Below are 20,023 nucleotides of genomic sequence, written 5' to 3'. Positions count from 1 at the left end.
AGCCCTACCCTAAAGGCGAGATGAGCAATAAAACCCCCGCATCCCACCGGACAGGACGGGGCAGCCGAGTCGACTGAGACAGTTCTCCGGAGGGCACAATTCGCTCAGTGGGCCCTGCAGTGTGCGCTCAGGCTCTGGAGAGCTGACACTTTTCTGGGTTTAAACACCCCCTGCTATATTAATAGTTACTATCTCTGGAGCAGTGCAGCTGGCAACAACCATGAATCCGCAGATCTCAAGGGGGCGCGGTCAAAGAAAAGCGGGGATGGGACTGCGCTCCAGGAGAAAGCCCGGCAGCTCTTGGAGCTGGAACTTCACTCCAGACGCCCTCTGCTTGTCGAGGCTAGGCTTGGGGCCAAGGGGGTAAAAATGGCCAAGGATGTGCCCTTGCGACTCAAGGAGGAGGAGCTGCTATTTCCTTCCTGGACACTTTCTGGTGCCTTTCTGGGCATCCCTTGTGGAAGTCCGAATGCTGGCGTGGAGTCAGCCACTCACTCCTGGTGGGTCGGTGATTTCAATAGACTCCCATCTCCCTTTGTTTTGGTCTTACCTTCAGGTATTCTGAAAGTCTCTCTCTAATAAAAGCGGGGAAAATGAAGAACAGCCTTTTGATAGGTTCCTCCTCCCACCCCCCAAAAAAATTTCACAGCAGCAAGAATTCCTATTACTGACTTGAGGAAATATACAAAGAACTCCTAGTTATAAACTTAGTTCCGTCCTAGAGCTCTGTCAGCTTGTTTATAAATATGCGTTTTAAGAGCCCTAAATGTCCTGAAAAACATTCAGTTTCTTAAATGAAAGACATATGATGCAAGCTCTGGAGAGTACTTGTATGCCAATAAAGGTCCCACTCATAGAGGAAACTACAGGGTAGCCAAGGACAGTAAGCCAGTTTCCACCCCATTACCCAAACTCCCCTTTGATGGTAGTGGTTAGAGGGATGGGGTGCAAGATATCACCAACCCTACTTAATATCCCTGAAGCCTCCTGGAAAAGCAAATCTATTACATGGAATTCCCTGTGTTTTGTGACATGTAACCACATGTGCCCATAACAGAGGGAATAGCTAATGGCAGACTCCCATAACAAATGCTTAATCTGCAGTTATTGGCAAGAAGCTGGGTCTTTGGTTGCCAAGAGCTGCATTAAATGGATTTTGAGAATTTGAGATAAGTTTATAGTAGTGACACAGCTCCAGCCATTGGGGCATTAATATTAAATTGAAAATAATACTAATTAAACCTATAAAATTTAAGTGATTGCTAGAAGTCATAAGGAGCGAGACAGAATCATACTGCAGGGTCAGATTGCCTTCCTGAGGATCCACCTGGGCCTTTTCTTCCTGATGTCTTAGGGATAACCTTGAAAATTGACCATGACACTTTGATAAATGCTTTTAGCTACTCTGTTCACATCCATCATTGCTCCTAACTCCCCAGCAGGCCTTTAAAACCTGCTTCTTATTGGCCACTGCCCCATACAAATCCTCCTGGGTTCCAAGATTCCAATTAGTGTGGGCTTGCCTTCCCAATGTTCCGAGTGGAGATCGGTGGGCAAGTGAGATCCACCTGATTCAGTCAGGTTCTAGTTGGGATTTTTAACTCAGCAGGCTTGTCTGGTCACCTCTGGGCTTCCCTTTCCTTCTTTGTTTCACACGTCTGCTTCACATTTGAGAGTACTGTCCATTTCTTGATATTCAGAACTTAGGATCAAACCCAGGATTTAGCCTTCTTTCTTGTCCATGGAGAATTCTATCCAAGCTGTCACTGTGCTTCCTTTACCGATTTCCTTCATTTATACCTGAAACTTCACTGTGCCCACCAGCTCAGACAGGGGACTGTTCAAGTGGCAATAGGAGAGGGACAGAAGAGGGAAGTAAATAATTTTTTTTCCAAAAGCCTAAACACAGTTAGGACAGCCTAGGAACCAGCACTTTCAGATCTCCAGGCTCTTGTAGCCTTTGATGTTTCTTTGCTTTTTTCGAAGGGAGTAAGGTACAGAGCCTGCTGAGGACGTCCACAAGGAATATGAAGAGCCAAGAAAGCACAAGGGTGACCTAATGCTGCCTCAGGTCTCTGCTCCTTTGAAAACTGTTTTTTCCTCTAGTGATAAAGATGTGTTGGAGTAAACTAGTTTAGTCTTCTGCCGCCACCAGATGCCAACTGACTATTTTGTGAAGATGACTGATGCTTCCATTTAAAGTTGCCTTTAACATTATTCTTGCAACCATTATTCTTGGTTGTTGTGTTAGGTTTCAGCAACCCCAAACAGTGATTTGGGGCATTTAACACATTTTAGTTGCCTTTTTTGGAGCATAGAATTAAAATAATAAGTTAAAACTATTTGAAAAGTCCACTGAAGTGACTGTTTGACACTCCCCCTCCCCAGGATATAGTACTTCATTAGAAAGTAAAATTCAGCTTGACTCATATTGAGTTTTTAAAACCTCTTACAGACTAAACACTGCCCTTAATGCTCCTCTCCCCTGTGCAAATGTATTTTGGGAAATGAAAAATATTTCTATAACCTACATCAAAGCAGTAGTAGAAGCAATGTGTAGAAAAGTCTAGCTCCTTTTTTACTGAAAAAAATATTACATCTATATAATAATGGCAGGAATATGAAGATGGGGTTGCAAGAATTTGAGTTGTAGCTCTTTATTTTTGCAGTAAGAATTTGAGGCTTTCTGTAAGTAAAGCTAAGGGAAAAGGTGTGCTGTGTCAAGCAAGCCATGCCAAATGCAGAAAAGCAACAGTCTGGAGGGAAAAAGGATCCAGTGGAGGGAAACTCTCATGAAAAAGTACTAAAATAATTGAAAGTCATGTATCCTGGCAGGGGGCCAGATGGCCTCCTGTTTGTGTGTGCTCCACTGCTGGGTTTTTTCCAGGGCTTCGAGTTCAACCTTCCCATATCTCTGCAGACATTATTGATGCAGAAATATATGCTGCATTGAAGGATCTCAAAATGTTTTCATATACATATGTATATACATATATATGTATATGTATATGTATATATATATGCAGAAAGCTGATGTTTTCTTAAAATGTATATATCAAGCCATCTTGTCCAGAAAACATGCCCATGACATGTGAATAACTCACATTTGAGAAGTTTCTAACTTTTAAAAAATGATTACCTAAATGTTGATTGTGTAAAGCTCTTAAACATGCTGTCAATCAAAGCTCTCAAATATTTTCAAAAGCTGGTTTTTCTGATCTATGCTTGTTTTTAAATTTGGACTTGTAACCTTATAATGTGACAGTTTTTCACATCATTTTTCCTTAAGAGGGAAACTAATTGGACATTTGGTTCTTCTATAGCATCCAACTGAAATGGAAAAATCTCAGGTGGCTAGTCTTCTCACTTGCAAATTGTTTGACTTATTTAACATGTGCAATTATTTACAGTAATATAGAATTGTTTAATTTATTTAAAAATGTATTTTATCACAAATATAAAATATCATGATTAAACCTCAATAGTCTAGTCACTTTTATTACTATCTATGGCAGTTTGTCATTATTCCAGAAAGTTCTGAATATAATACACCACCATCAGATTTCTTCTATCACCCACACCATTGAATGGTGCATACTTACACTAAACTATATTCAACACAAATTTAGATTTCGCTGATGTTATTAATAGTTTAACTAAAATATTCTTTCAATATTATGCTTGTTATGTGAAATATTTAAAACTTCAAGTCTATACATATTAAATACATTTTTCCTTTTAATTTACTAGATATGACTGAAAAAAAACAGCTGCTTCTCTTCCCGTACACGGTGTGAGGACATTTCTAGTGTTTTCACATTTCAAGGGAAAATATTTAAAGGAAATCTCAGCTAGATACTGAGGCAAAATGACAGATGTTTTCCCTTATATTATGGTGAGTGTGAAATCCATGGTCATTAAAAAACAACAACAACAACAACAACAACAAAACAAAACCAAAAAGAAAACAAAACCCAACAAAATCAAGGCCACTCCAAGCAGAGAGAAACCGATTCTCCCACAGATGTGCCTTTCCTCTGTGCCTTTCCCTCGCCCAAGGATCTGGTGACAAAAGGACTGTGCTTGGGTTCCCAGGGAGTGCGCTTAGAACGTCTACGCATCGCAGGCATGCGAAATAGAGCTTAATCTCTTTAGATGGTGTCTTTTAATTTCTACAGAAAAAAAGAAAAGCATAAGCAGTTATTACACAAAGATTTATTCTGAAAATCATTCAAGAATTTTATACAGACAAAGATTAATACGCACTCCACTCTCCCTTCTAACCCGTTCTGCCCGCTCCCAGCAAGAGACATTCTTGATGTGAATTGTGCTGAGTCTTAACCTGCAAAATATCCCTAAAGAGCGTTTCGGAACACAAAGTTCTCTGTGGCTGGAGGGGGGAGAACGAGCTTTTGGGGGCGCCCCTGCTAGGGATCTCATCCCAAACCCGAGGTCTCGCTCTGCGACCACCGCCGCGGACACCTCGCCAGCTCTTTCTGCTCCGGAACTCGTCCGCTAAGGGTTGATGCAGAGCCAGCGCGCCCTCTTGCTGGGGTGACAGCCACCCGGGGAGCAGCCCCTGGAAGGACCCACCTCCTAGCCGCCAGCCCAGACAGCTGAGCCGACCACAGTGCTGGGCGCCGGAGGTGTGCGAGTGTCTCCAACAGCAGCCTGACCTGAACTCAGCGCAGGGGACAGCGGGACCCACAACCCGAGGAGACCGCGTGGGTGGGTGCGGCTGGGGACGGGTCTCTATTTTGAGCGCGGAGAACGAAGCTTCTCTTCGAAGGCAAATTTAAAAGAGCCTCTTCAAATACAGAGAGAAGTTTAGCGGTTAACCGATTTGCTGCTAATATTTCATCAGAGTGCTTTCCTCCCTTTAAAGTGTAACTCTTGGAAAAACAACGTATTTTAAGCTTTCCATTAAAATATTGAAGTTGGCAAATGGATCATCTAACCCTCCCGCCCAAAGGACAGGGACCTTTTTGTTTCACAGGTTGGCAATCAGAATCAATCGGTATCACAAACGCCTGCAGTGGCAGAGGAAGAAGGCAGGAGACATGGAAGGCGTGGAACTGACAGCCCTGCGGCGTGCGCGTGTGAACCCCCGCGAGCTCGAGTGGGTAACTGATGAGCAATCGAGCGCTCACTCGGCCACCTGTTGTCCACACGCAGCGAGCCTTTCTCCCCGCTGGGAACACCAGGTTTCAGCGGAACCCCAAGATGTTCTTAAGTGGCTAACGTTAAATGTTAAACGCCAGGCCACAATCCAGTCTCTTTTCAGATCTTGCTCTACAGTAAAAATTTCTTAAGCTTCACTGAATTTTTATGTCTTTAAAAAAGTTTTATTAACTAAAGCTGACGCACTACCTCTAGCAGAGTGCCGCCTGCGGCATCCGATCCGAAGACTTGTACTAAAAAGAAAGTCTCGGGACCTCAGCAGACTCTGTCATCTTTCAGTTCTCAGCATCAGATGCCCCCAACAGACCTTTGTTACAAAGTCGAAGAGCAATTGAAGACTTTCCAACCTTCACAGTTGCTCTCTAAAAACCACAAAACCTCAAGAACCCACACTTTATCAAGAAAGCTTAAACTTTAATAACTAATTACAATATTTATGTTATTTTACTAAGGGAGGATTTTTAAACGATACTTTAGAAAAGCAAAATGTTCTTCAAACAATTTACTTCAGTTTCTTTGGGAGGTTTCAAATATTTGTGCAATACCAAAAGAAATGTAATAAGCTAAGTTCCTTGAGGAGGATTTTAATTGTAAAAAGGAATTTGTTTTGGAGAAAAACCTTACTAATGCAGTTATTTATATGGAATCTAAACAGCCCCAATAAAGTGCATTTTTGATTGAAGTTCTTGAGATTCTTTACACTGTGTTTGGTTGACGCATATGTGCTGCCTTATGGGGATAGAGGTAGACAGTTATTTTTTTCTCTACATTGAGAATTGCTCAATAATTGAATTGAATCAAGCAAAATCTAAGTAACCCATTATTCTATTTTGAATCAGAATGCCCTTTAATCTTTTATTCTTTATAATGTTAATAAAACTTTGAATACTGTCTTTTATGAGAAATGTAAATCTTGGCAAAATGAAATATTAAGGTAAGTTATATTTTTATGAAGTGAAGTAGATCTATGAGCAATGTCTCTACTTAAGTATATAAGATTGGGTATCTCTGACAGCTGGATCACAGTTGAGGCAAGCCATATTAAAATGTAAGGGCATCTTTGTAGTACCTCATGTAATTTTTTAGCTCCAGAAGTAAACATTGTAGAATCATGTAAATCATTTTTTAAATTTCCCCTTTTATTTCCCATAAAGATGAACATTTGTTCAGCCACAGCTCCAGGTACTATACTTACTAGGTTTTACAAAGCTTTCATTCTTAGGAAGACTAGTTAAAACTTCAGAATATAATACACATTTGCATGCAAATACCTTTGGAAACAGTAGAATGATGAAATTAAATCAATGGGGACAAAGTTGCAAATTGAGGCTAACAATATATAGGAAAAGGATCCAAAACATGAAGATCTGAAGATATTTTGAGTCTACTCCCTGATTTAATTGCTAAGAAAACTAAAGTAAATTAACAGAAGTGAAACTCTCCTACATCAAGGACTGGATACTTACTATACACTACAGTATACAAAAATCTTGAGAACTCAGAAGTGCTCCAGAAATTACTTTTATAAAGAAAAAGTAAAATTTTGAAGTGTGCAAATGTATAGTCGGAGTTTTTATTTTAAATGGAAACCCTGTCATAAGAAGAATGGTTAAAAGTGTTAGTGATTTCAGCTAAGACATAAAAATGATGAAATCTGTCCATTTTAGCCTCAGTGATGGAAATAGACAGATTGGCTTGAGTCAGAAAACAAATTTGTAATATGTAAAGCAAAGTTAACAGTGAAGGTTCCCTGTGACTAAAGCTGACTGTCAGAACTTCGTACAACTGGACAAAAAATGTTACCAATGTAAACATGGGTCATCTTTCAAATCAAATGATGTCCTTAGTGCTTAAAATGCCTCATATCTCTGAGGTTTCCTCCACAAGAATATTAAAGTACTATTATTTTTCAAATTAGTATTAAGTTTCTCCAAGGAGAAAGAGACTACACCTAAAAAGCAAGTGTCTTCTGATAATTAACTGTTGTGTCATTCTGATCAGCTTGGATTATTATTGTTATGTAAAATTTTAAATTTCTTTTTGACATAAAGTTTGGCTAAGACATACAATTTTATCATAATCCACATATATGCAATAGTTATTTAATCTATTATGTTAAATGTGCAGTGACATACTGATTAGGTCAGGCTTCCTGAGTTTGGGTTCTGTTGGCTGTGGGATGAAAGGAAAGGTATGCAATCACTATATGATTCATAATTCTCTTTGAAATAGGAACTAGGACTGACACTCATCTCAAGAGCTGAGAATTAATGTATGTCATTCATTGAAGACAGTGCCAGGTCATAAAATGTATGTTTGCTGCTATGATTTTAAAAACTCAGAATGTGAAAGCATTTAATAAAGATTATGATCATAGGAAAAATGAATGGTGTTATGGGGGTAAAAGGTAAGTTTTAAAGAGTAAATTAAATTGAGCAAATGAAATATGCAATTATGATCAAGAGATGAAAGACAAATGAAAAGGATCACATAGAGGAAGCAAATCAACGAGAATGGTAGATTCTACATGTATGTATCGCTGTAAGATAAGTTTGTTATCCCTAACTGCTACTCAGATGTACTATGAATAAAGATATTATGGTACCTCTAACAAAATTTCCAAGACTTTTGTCACTCAAGACTGGGGTCCTCCCCCCCCAGGTCTGCCATTAACTATCTGTATAACCCAAAACAAATATAGGTACCTTCTCTGTTACAGTATTATCATTGAAAAACCAAGTATTAAACAACTACTGGAAATACAGTTCTTGTCAATTAAAATATATGGTCTTAAATGCGTTTAAACTAAATGCACCCTTCCTTACAAATTCATGTGTTGAAAAAACTCTAATTTCAACATGATAATGTTTGGATGTGGGGTCTTTTGAGTGGATGTTAGAGTTAGTTTATCCAGGACAGTAGGACTTCCATTATGGGATTTATGTCCCTGAATGGTGGTGAAGTCACAGGAGATCTCTCCGCCTCTTGCATGTGGACACAAGAAAATGGCCATCTGTAAACCAAGATGTCCCTAATGCAAACTTCTACTAAAATGGTGTCCCAATTCTCAGAATTCTACCCTCCACAACTCTGAGAAATGTTTTCCTGGCCAAGCTGCTCAGTCCATGCTACTCTGTAATAGCAGTACAGGGAGACAAAAACAGTCTTTCCAATTCTTGTAAATAATATTAGAAATTCTAATTTCTTCCAGCTATTACTTAACTTGGAGAACTCAACTTAATAGTTCAGAAGGAAGGCCTCAGGGAACCCATCCCCTGGGGTAGAGCAGCTTGTCTGGAAATTGCTGTCTGTATCAACATCCCTGGCAGAAAATATTTGCAATGGTTCTGCCAATGTCTATCCTTGGAGCAATCTCACCCAGATTTAAGAAGCATCAGCATATATAAAATCAATTCTCAACAGACTCTGAAAAGTTAATGGCTCTGTAGTTCATTTAAGTTTTCTCCACTAATGTATCAATAAACCTCTAGAAATATATCTTTTACTTGCCCCTGTTAAAAATAAATAAATTAACATGCTACGAGGCCAGGGATTTAGCTCAGTGGTGCTGCCCCTGCCTCAAAAGTGCAAGGTCCTGCATTTGATCTCCAGTACTAGAAACAAAACAAGAGAGAAACGATGCTACTAGAAATATATATCCTTTAAATTTCCAAAGTATTCTATCCACTTGTAATGGTGGATATTCAAGAGATATGTATTTGAAACCATGAATTCTATTGCCATTTCAAGGCAAATCTAGAAAACTCAATTCTTAAAGATGTTTAAACATTTTTTTACATAGTTTCATGGAAACATTTCCTAAATAAGATATGCAGAATTGATCCAAGTTTAATTTGCTTACAGAAATTTTGGTTTAACTTTGGAAGATGGTCTGGAAAGGTTTACTGTGTCAAGTAACTATTTATTGAGTGTTATGATACATACCCAAGCTACTGAGCCTGGGGTTTCTCATGTACTTTGTCACGACCTCATAGCATCCTATGAATTATATATTATAATCTTAATTTTATGGTAACGAAACAAGCTCAGAGAGATTTGTCACTTATTCAAAATGACTCATCAAAGTGAGGATTAATGGCACAGGACAGTCAGGTTACAAAAACCATGTTCTTTTCACTTGTTTCCATATGTTCATACCAAAATATGTACTTACCAGAACAAAACTGCTGGGCTGAGATCTTACTTTGTTCTATGTATCATACGGAGTTATTCTAAACATTGGTTTCATTTGAAGTTCACAGAAAATACATGGTTAGACCAAATCTGAATGATGGCAAGATGAGAAACAGATCCAGTTTACTACATTTCCTTGTAATTTTCTGTTGATAAACAAACTTTGGGAGAGAAATCTTGGATTCAATAACTTTGAGAGAAACCTCTAATCTATATCAAAATTTAAAGTTAACATTCAATTATTTGATTTGGAATATGTATATTAGATATTTAATAGCTATACATTTATAAATGTCAGTAATCCAAAATCATATTGTTTTTATGTCATTTTTACTTTCTCTAAGACATATAACATTAATGGCTAATAGAGCTGAAAATTTTCCCCATAATACAATGTCCACACAATTCCTTTTTTTTCCCCTGTGCTGGAGGCCAAACTCAGGACCTTGTGCTTGTAAGGTGGGTGCATCACCACTGAGCTAAATTAAATCCCCGGTCCTCATAATTCTATTTAACAAAAGAATAATCTCCCTTTCTCACCACACTTATGCATAGTTGAACTTGCAGATACACAGGGCTGATTTAAGGGACTTGAGCATCTGATTTTTTTTATCTATGATGGGTCTGGGATCAGGACAACCGATATTTTGGATATATTTAGTTTAAAACTCATAATTAAATTAATTTTATTAACTTATTTTTACAGTTTTACGGTGGCTCCTAGGAACCTTAGAATACGTGGTTTCCAGTATATTTTATGTTGTGCTTTGCTGACCTAGACCAATTCTATGAGGATCATAAACAAGTATGAAAGTATTAGAGCCTTTGCAGAAAAACATTATTTTTCAGTAACACCAATTACATATTCATTTAGTTAAAAACTTTACATTGACTTACCTGTTCACTACCAGCATATGAGTAAAGCCTGCACAAAGAAATCAAGGACCTGAAAGTGATTTCTCATCTCTGTTCTCATAATATAAAAGTATTTCTAACAACACTTCCTAAAATGTAACGATGCTATACAGGTTCTATTCTCTTAGTAATGATAAATATGTCATGAAATACAAGAGAAGCTTTTCATGTTGCATTATTAATTAATTGGTTCTCTTTTCTGATAAGCTTCATGGAGAGGATCTTTCTGTAGCACTGTGGCTAGTTCTTGGCCTAAACCAATGATGACTATAAGTAGTAGAGATGCTCTTGCTCACTCTAACCTCCCAATTCAGAGTAGACATTACCAGTTGTGCTTCTTTTTCATGCTTCATGAACACTTCCTTACTGAGTTCTCATCAGACCCCATGAGTCTTCGTAGAGGTGGTCAGTCATTCCAGATCTACTAAAGAAAGGTCTTGAAAGGTATTTACTCTTTTATCCTCCAGTGCTGCCAAGAATATGTTATACATTGGAAGTCACAAGAAAAGTTTTAGTTTTTTTTATTTTTTTCAGCTTTAATTGAGTTTATTGGTACATTTTAGGGATACAGTACAGTTACATTCATTGTTGGGATCTTGTACCTCTACATGACAGGTCTTGGTTCTCATTTTTTCCCCTTGTCCCTGCCCTCCCTTCACCCCCTCCTCCCCTCCCCATCTACAAACACTTTATTTTCATCTTTTCATTATCTCACATTTTTTTCTTTTCCCTTTTTACTCTTCCCCTACCCATCCCACCTTCCCTACACCTTTAGCTCCTTTCTTCCCATTTCTAAATGTCAGTAATCTTATTAGGATCTTATGTATTATTGCAGATTATTTAGTTTGTTATTTGATATCAATAAAATTCTAGTTTCTGGGAATGGTAAATGAAATGCATACTTGGAAGGGAAGGGTGTATCACTGTTAGAAGGCACCACACAAAGTAAGTGTTGATCACAGGGTTTTTTTTTTAGAAGTTATAACTTCACAAGATTTAACATCATCCAAATATTTTGTATTCACTTATGCCACTCATTACTACTATTCATATACTGTGTCTTAGATTAAAACTGGATTTATGATAGAATACTCTCCCATTACAAGAACCCATTTATACCACAGCACAAATCACATCATTTGAAAAGCCTAGCAACTGTACATAAAACTTGATATGACATAGGCTACACAATACAGGTGCTCATTTTCTTACCACCTGTAACATAAAGGATTTCAACTTGGCTTTGAAATGGTATCTGCTTATTGTTCATGTATAATATACTTTTCTAAAACATTTTAATCCCCATCTGGAATCTTCCACCACATTATTTTTAACTGAAATATATTCTTCCTTCCTTTCTTCAAAGATGAAAAGCTCAAAACTAACTTCCACAAATGTTGGTATATTATCTCTTTTGCATCTAACTGAGGCAAAATAACAATGCCTATAAAAAATGTTTTTCCTTTTGTTTGCATCTTCTTCTTTCAAATTTGAGAGACATATCTACAACTAACTTCTGTACACAGCAAGAAAGCAGTATCTATACCTCATAATATTTTCAATGCTTTGCAAGGCACCAAATAAGATCTCTCACAATGAACTATGTGCACAAAGATGTTGGCAGTAGAGTTGACCCTTGGGAAAGGGCTATCTCCACAAGCCAATGTAGTGAACTTTGATATCAAAACATTCTTGCTTCCTAGGTTTTCTGTGGTTAGTGATTCACTTTACCATTCTTACTAAAAGTGACTGGCAATAATTCTTTGTTACAGCACGGGGCAGGGGAACATAGGAGGGTGAGAACTGAGTTAGAAAGGGGGTAGAGAGAGAACACAGGAGCAGCACAAAACAGAAAGTTACTCCAGGCTCTGAATTTGAATGGCACCATTGCCTGTGTCCATCACAGTTAATATAAAATCTAATGTTAACTAAATGACAACTTAGGCTCCTATTTTTACCTGTCTGAATCTTAAAGACAAGTGTTTACTGAAACATTTCCTATAAGAAATTGGAAGAAAAATATTTATTGGTTCAAGTATCTTTATGTTTTATTAAATTTTCAAAATTTCAATTTACTTTTTTTTTCAGCTGTAATTGAGTTTATTGGTACATTTTAGGTACAGTTTGGTACAGTTACATTCATTGTTGCGATCTTGTACCTCTACATGACAGGTCTTGGTTCTCATTTTTTCCCCTTGTCCCTGCCCTCCCTTCACCCCCTCCTCCCCTCCCCATCTATAAACAATTTATTTCCTTCTTTTCATTATCACACTTTTTTCTTTTCCTTTATTACCCTTCCCCTACCCATCCCACCTTCCCTACACCTTTAGCCCCTTCTTCCCATTTCACAATGTCAGTAATCTTATTAGGATCTTATGTATAATTGCAGGTTATTCACACCAGAGAAACTATTTGATATTTACACATGTGTGACTTATTTATTTCACTTAGGAGTATATCTTCAATATGTATCCATTTTCCTATGAATGAATCTATTTTCTCGTTCTTTATGGCTGAGTAATATTCCATTTTACTTTACTTTTTTTGTCATAAACTAGGACTACAAAATGATAGGTTTGAGCATGTAAGATTTTTTAAAATGAGCTTTTTAAGGCTAAAAACAATAAAGAAAACTACAATTTACTACCATATTTAGGAAACAGCTTTATTGACATTTACATCAATCAAATTTGGGAGCACCAACACCAATCATTTCACTCACGATTAATATTATGAAACAATTTCACAAATTAGTGAATGGGAAAACTACAGATTATTTTTAGACCCTATAACAGTTTAATCTTAAGCATCTCACTTCTAATACTGGACTTTCCACTTCATTGATTTGAGTATATTAACCATAAAACCCTATCAATATCAGCTTGAATGTGGTTTTAAGCTGAAATAAAATATTTTCCATCATTACATTATGTTGATTTGTGGGTGCTGTTAGTGAAAGGATGACATAACAGCATGTTTGCAAAACAGGTACATGTGCAGCTCAATTTGTAGGCTGCAACGTATGGATCTACACTTCTGTAGACTGACAGCCCAATGCTCATTAACGTTTCTATCTCTATCAAATTAAGAGAGATTTGTAGGTTTGAAAAGGAACTGGACTCCAAAAGCAGATGGGGAACACAAACCAAATAAATGCAGCTCTAAATCTGTTGAGTCATCTTTGGTTGAAAGATTTCATTAAATAGTAGGAAATGCAAAAGGATCCTGTTTCACAGAAACACAGGTATAGAAAGTCACTGGAGAACTATGAATTTAGCTTTGGGAGAAAAGTTCCAGAAATGGGGGACTAACAGATCCTCTGAGTGCTGTTACATGTATCAATTCGTAAATCATGTCCAATAAGACAGAACAGAAAATTAACTTCAAAATAGTTAAGATTTTATAGAAACTGGTTTGTGATTTGCTAAAATATTACACAATCATAAATTTTAGCTTTGAGTATATTTTAAAATAATAAGTTGGAAGCAACTTAACAAAAAACAAATGACAGTAAGTATATTTTGAGATAGTATTATAATATTAATGAACCAGAATTAATATTACATATTATAATTGGCAGGAATAATATACAATGTCTGAATGAAACTTACATGTAAATATTGCATTAATTACATAAATATTTAAATTTACATTTTATTTTGACTTAAACTATAAATTTTTCTATAATTCACTAAGATACCTTAAAATTTTAAAAAGAGGCCATTTTTGTTATGTATTTTGAATTACCTCATGCACTATTTCATTTTTAAAATACCCATTTATAACAATCTGGTTGTGTCAAGGTTATTAATATATTAATTATTCAATATTTATTAATACTACACTAAACACCAATGAAATAGTTATATTCTCTTATAGGTGTATAGCATTAAAAAGTAAAAGTGGTAACAAAAACCACCTTGAATATATGTATCAAAAAATTTTAAGCAAAAGAAGAAACTGCATATACAAATTCCAATGCAGTATTCAAGAATGAGTTTTCTGGAGGTGATTCCACATGAACACAGGAAGAATTGCAAACTTTGTTTTATAGCTGGGATAGAAGATAACGGCACCAGAAAAGCAGAATTGTGAAATATGTATAATAAAACAAATTAAATGCAGTACTCTAAAACCTTGTATCCAATTGGTAACATGACCAGATATCCACAGAGTTCTTTTAAATAAACTGTTTGCCATATGTTTTGAATGCTGAAGTTTGCAGAACTAGTTGGAATTTTTTGCCTTCTTTTTTCCACTTCCCCATCCACCACTGAGCTGTAGAGGATTGTCACGGAATGATATGCGCTCTTTTTTAGAAGTTCTTGTATTTGTTATCATTGGTGCAAGTATTCCCTTAATTGAGCAACCTAGACAAGGATATTAAATGTATACTTTCACTTAACATGATCCAAGAAAAAATATATTTTAGAGTAAGAAATATACTTAACAACACACATTCAAAAACTGTGATCTTCAAGTTTTACAAAACTTTTTGTTAAGTTTATTTTTGTTTGCAATGTAATATAATCAAAGATTGGCATAAACTGTGTCTAGGTTAAATAAGAGAAACTGCAAAAAAATATTAAATACATGTAACAGCTTCTTTCTATCTACAGATGCATATGTCTTTATTTCAAGACTGTGAAATAATGAAATATTTATATATGTAAATAGATACTTTAATTTCAATACTTTAAAATTTTATAATTGTTTATATTTTATGAATAAAGCATGTATTAAAATTTATCTTAAAGGAGTCCTATAAATTATTGAATTGAGGTCTTCTCCAGAAAAGAACAATTCTTTTAGATCAACAGTCTCAGGAGATCCATGGGATCTGTTCTGACTGCATCGAACACCAGTTTCACCGTCTTTCAGAACCTTTGCTTTGTAGTCAAAGGAAATAATAAGTGCATTAGAGGGTTGTGAAGATTGATTTTCTGATTATATTCCAGTGGTTGTAAGACGTGAGGATGCTTTGTACACAGGTGCTCTAAAATGGCAGAAATTACTGTTTACATCGGACAAGTTAGAAATTATCCATAGAAAAAAAACAAAAATGGTAAAAGGTCTATAACAAATAGCAGTTGTCAAAGTGGGTTATGGGTTAGACATGTCCTGGATTCAGCAAGACCCTGAGATGCCATATCAAGATAATATTAAAGAATTATGATCATCTGCTTTAAATCTCCAAGGGATTAAGAGAGCACACAGAGCTGTATGTGCAGGGAAAGGGTTTGAAAAGTGGCAGAGTGAGACATTCCAGGGCTTCCTTGGAACTAGCTTGAGGCAAAGGTTCAAACCACATGACTCTCTATTACGATGCCTTTGTGTTTTATTTAAATAAATTTAGACAACAAAAAAGTTTTAAGGTTAATCCTTTTTCATCTAAAATTTTAAATACTTAAAAATATATGCACAAATATAAGAGTTAACAAACATTAGACCATTTGTGGAAAGTGGTCTGTAACTGAACACAGATTATAAAAGTTCTTTTTATATTTAAAATCTCTTTTCAAAGTATGATCAGGAAAACCAAAGAAAGGAGTTAATGAAATTTTACAATGGCAGTATATTTTGCCTCTAGCCTAGAAAGAGACAATTACTGAAAAGCAGAGAAAGAAGTTACAAGCTATTGTTTTTAGGAAAGGGTATAGGGGATATATAAAGAGGCCATTGCCCAAGTCTGCAACTGAGTTGAAGACAGAATATAGTTCAGTAGTTTAGGAACCTTCACTATTGGCAACCCTGAAGGTAATCTCAGAGAGACTGGCAGCTGAGAGAAATGACAGCTGAAGTTGATTTCCACGTTTACTCCAGATTTATCCCGCATTAAGCTACTCTCTGTAAATCAGGCAGGGAAACTAGAAAATTGCAAGAACTCTTTCAAGCAACAGGAATATGACTGAGCAAGCGGAATTTCCTGGATGATGAACTACTGATCTAAAAAGCAGTAAGGACGCTCTCTAAAAGCTTATCGTCCCTTCTACCTTCTAGTTACATACTGGAAATGCCTTTTTAATAAAACAAATAACAGAATGGAATGGACTTTGGTACTTTAAGAAACAAAAACAAAACAGTAACTAAAAGCAAACCCTCATCCCCTCCCAATTGTTAGAATTCTTTGATGAATGCACTCATTCCTGGACAGTAAGTACCCATTTACATGAACACAGTCCTAAGGATGCTGGGGGTGGGGGCTTTGGTGTTGAGTGGGATGGAAAGTAGGGTGTCTGAGAGATAGAGCAACCGGGATACCTCTAAAATTCAAATATATTTATTTAAACTGAAAATAGACTGATAAAAGAGGAAGCAGATTTTCACAAATGGCTAACACAAATGTTTTGTTCTTATAGAGGATTTCCTTGCAAGCATTATTTAAGGTAAGAAGTAGAAATATGTACTTTAAAACAGTTCAATAATATAACTCATTGATTGATAATATTTTGATGAAACTATCTTAGTGAGGAGGGGTATTATTTAAGGGTTTTATTTTTTTACTTCTTTAATTTATTGGTACATTTTAGGTATACAACATGCTGACATTCATTATTGGGAATTTGTTGCTTTACACGATATATCTTGTTTCTTATTTTTCCCCAATTCCTCTGCCTTTGTATATTGTAATTTGTTCAGCAAATTATAATTGCAATTTTTAAAACATTGTATGATTCCAAAAGACAGCTTTTTGGCCATTTTGAAGTTTAGCTTCAGAGAGATGAGATATGAAATTACTCTTTAAGATAGCAAATAAGCGAATATAAAGTGTTTTTGCTAAGACAACATTTTAAGTATGATTAAAAGCTTGAATTTGACTGTTTTGCTATGTGTAAATGAACAATTTGAGCAATAATCAATATAGCTTATTCTCTCATTGCATTTAGTGAGAGTCTTTTTGTTATTATATACACTCAAATCTCTCGATATATGGAAAATAAATTGAGGAGTAAACTAACACATCTATGAAGGAATCACATATTGGCATTTTTTTTTTGCAGTCATTACTTTGTCCTATGATTACTCTAGAAATGAAAAAAAGAAAATAAAAAGCAATTTAAGAAGTCAATGTATAATCATTCTAAAATTACTTACCCACATGAACATAAAGTAACAAGGGATTTTTGCTTCAAAAACTGATTTTTGATTTATACCTAGTGATAGGCTTCTGAAACAGAAAAATTGTGACTAACACAACTTCATCAGTTTTTCCCTTCTCTGCAAGATTATCATTATAGATATTTTTAAAAACAGCCTAGTGCCTATTTTCAGGTCATCAGAGAAATAAACCAATCAGCATCTCCTACACATGCTAAAGTATGTCTTAATGAGTATGCTTTGTTTTCCAAGAGAGCACATCTTTGCCACACAATCTGTGTTCTGCTCAAGATTTGTTCTGGTTCCTCAAACAAAACAAAACAAAAAAGTTGTTGGTGTTTTGTTGTTGTTGTTAAATCCTTGGTTCTTTAACAAATGTCAAGGTCTATATGTGCTGTGTTTTGATAAGTAATTTAATATGTAAAATACTTTGAGTGACTCTCCTGGTATGTATAAAAAAACTGTTAAACAGGTCAAAATAGAAATCTCACAATGTATAGTAATACGTCATTGGATTTTCATCAATATACTCAGCACTATGTGTCTGGATGTAGAAACTATTTCAAAGGCTTCCCCATATTGTCTTACTTAACAGCAGATACAGAAGAAGTAAAGCATGGAGAAAAAAAAATTCAGCATTTTAATGAAAGTGACCAGAACAAATTTTTAGCAGCAAAGCGTTTACATCAATTTAAGTGCCATGAACTAGTTACATTGGGCAAGTTTGGAATTGCGATAGACAGTACAGTATTCAAAGTCATTTTTTAAAACCAATGCTATATTTAGCCTTGAATTAGAATAATCATTTACAGTTAAATTAAAATAGATAATTTAAAATCAAATTCTGAAAATAAAAAATAAATAAGACCCAGTTTGTTTATACCATGTTTGGATTTCCTTAATGTAATTCTGTTTATTCTTGATATTCTTAGGAATTTTCAGAGAATGAAAGTTTTCTATAAGTTATAAGAAATAATAATATAATTTTATCTCAAAATTCCAATTGAACAGTGATAATTACAATCCTTTTTCTTAGTGTTCAAGAAACAAATAAGTGAAGAAAATAAGTTTAGTACATTTATCAAGAATGGTCACAAAAATGTTCAAAGTACTTAATGTCAATGTTAATAACTTTATTTTTTATTTAATCAAAAATTTCTGTTTTTTTAAGCCAACATGTATAACATAAACAATTTGCCTTGACTACATACATTTGCTTTGAAAAACATTTCTTATGAGCACAAAAGCTAATAATACATGTCACATAGATTTAGGAATATTATTTTGGTAGATATGTATTATATAGATTTTCACACACATTTTGCCTTTTTCACTTTTTATATTAGTTACCATACATATTTAATCTACACTCTTTGAGGCCACCTTATAACATAAACTGTTTTTCTAGCTTTTCTTAATTTTTGATTAGTTCTTAAAGATACCTCATGGCCCTATCTGCACAGATTTGGACAGTACGATGTGGTCCCAAAAACGTATAATGAAACTAGTCTTGCTCATATAAATTCTGTGGCTTTTATACTAGATCGCCCAACATTGTTTTGATTTTATCCCTAAAGGATTTTTTGGTAAGATTTGTTTTTGGTTATAAAGTCTAAATATATTTTGTGATTTGTTTCAGAACTAAATTGCCCTTCCCACATCTGGCCTTTAGGTTAACTAAAATCCTTTTTTTCACTGATCGCTAATCTATATAACTCCAATTGTGGTAGATTTATGATTTATTACTGATTCAGGATATTCTTACTTGGTAGATTCTTAGAAACTTGTAAGTTGATTGGGTACTCAAAAATGTGACTCATTTAAGGAAGGAATAAAATTTAACAATCAACAAACTGCTTATGTCATTTATTTTTCTATTGCACACAATTGGTTCTAAAACACATTCTAAAAATCAGGTCATATTAGTTCCATTTATCTTATAAATTGGGAAAGGTCTGTTACTAAACTCTCCAATTTTTTTTTTAAAGTTCTAAATAGAGTTCTATTTAGTTCCATTGTACTTACAGCAACGTTTCCAAAAGTATTTGTAATGGAAAAATAGTAAAAATAATTGAAAGTACTTCTTACGCTATGGTCGATATGCTAGTTCTCATATCATATTACATTCCAACATCTAATTATCTTCTCTCACTTCTTACATGTTTGCTGAAGTTTTAGGAAAAACACATATTTTAGATAAATTTTGCAATGCTTATTACATCCTTTACAATGTGAATATTTAAAACCCAAAATGAATTTTCAATATCACTTGGAATCTTTGAAACTTTTAGTATAATTTTTTTTATATTCACACATTCATTCATCATGTATTTGTTTAGTGCCTGTTATGTAGCAGGCATTGTTCTATTTTTGTCTTTCAATGGAGCTTTCTTGTCAATTTTCTACCCTAAGCCAAATAATATTACTAAGTGTCACACTGTAGTTGCTTTCCATGTGACTTTATTCTTTAAAGTTCATCTTTATAGTCCTCATATGGAACTTGTATAAAACAAATACTTATTTCCACATCCCCAGATAGTGAAGACTTGTGGATAGGTTTCCCAAAAATTTTTCATGGAAACTTTCATTATCCCTTTTCATGCTTATTAGTTCTTAGCAGGGAGACATTTGGCAA

At 35.2% G+C, this 20,023-nt stretch overlaps 1 protein-coding gene across 1 annotated transcript in view; it reads right to left on the bottom strand.

Moving 5' to 3' along the window:
- Positions 1–14,271: 14,271 nt before the first annotated feature.
- The window catches only part of Lrriq1 (leucine rich repeats and IQ motif containing 1), a 189,352-nt gene continuing 183,600 nt past the window's right edge, over positions 14,272–20,023 (bottom strand). Inside the window, exon 21 of the mRNA XM_019205450.2 lies at positions 14,272–14,660. Within this exon, the coding sequence (XP_019060995.1) occupies positions 14,518–14,660 (143 nt within the window). The 3' untranslated portion in view covers positions 14,272–14,517. The remainder of the gene's footprint in view (positions 14,661–20,023) is intronic.

Source organism: Fukomys damarensis, unplaced genomic scaffold (assembly GCF_012274545.1).
Source record: "Fukomys damarensis isolate Sample0158 unplaced genomic scaffold, DMR_v1.0_HiC HiC_scaffold_15, whole genome shotgun sequence".
In the NCBI taxonomy this organism is placed as follows: domain Eukaryota; kingdom Metazoa; phylum Chordata; class Mammalia; order Rodentia; family Bathyergidae; genus Fukomys; species Fukomys damarensis.
This window is presented reverse-complemented; position numbering and strand designations above follow the sequence as displayed.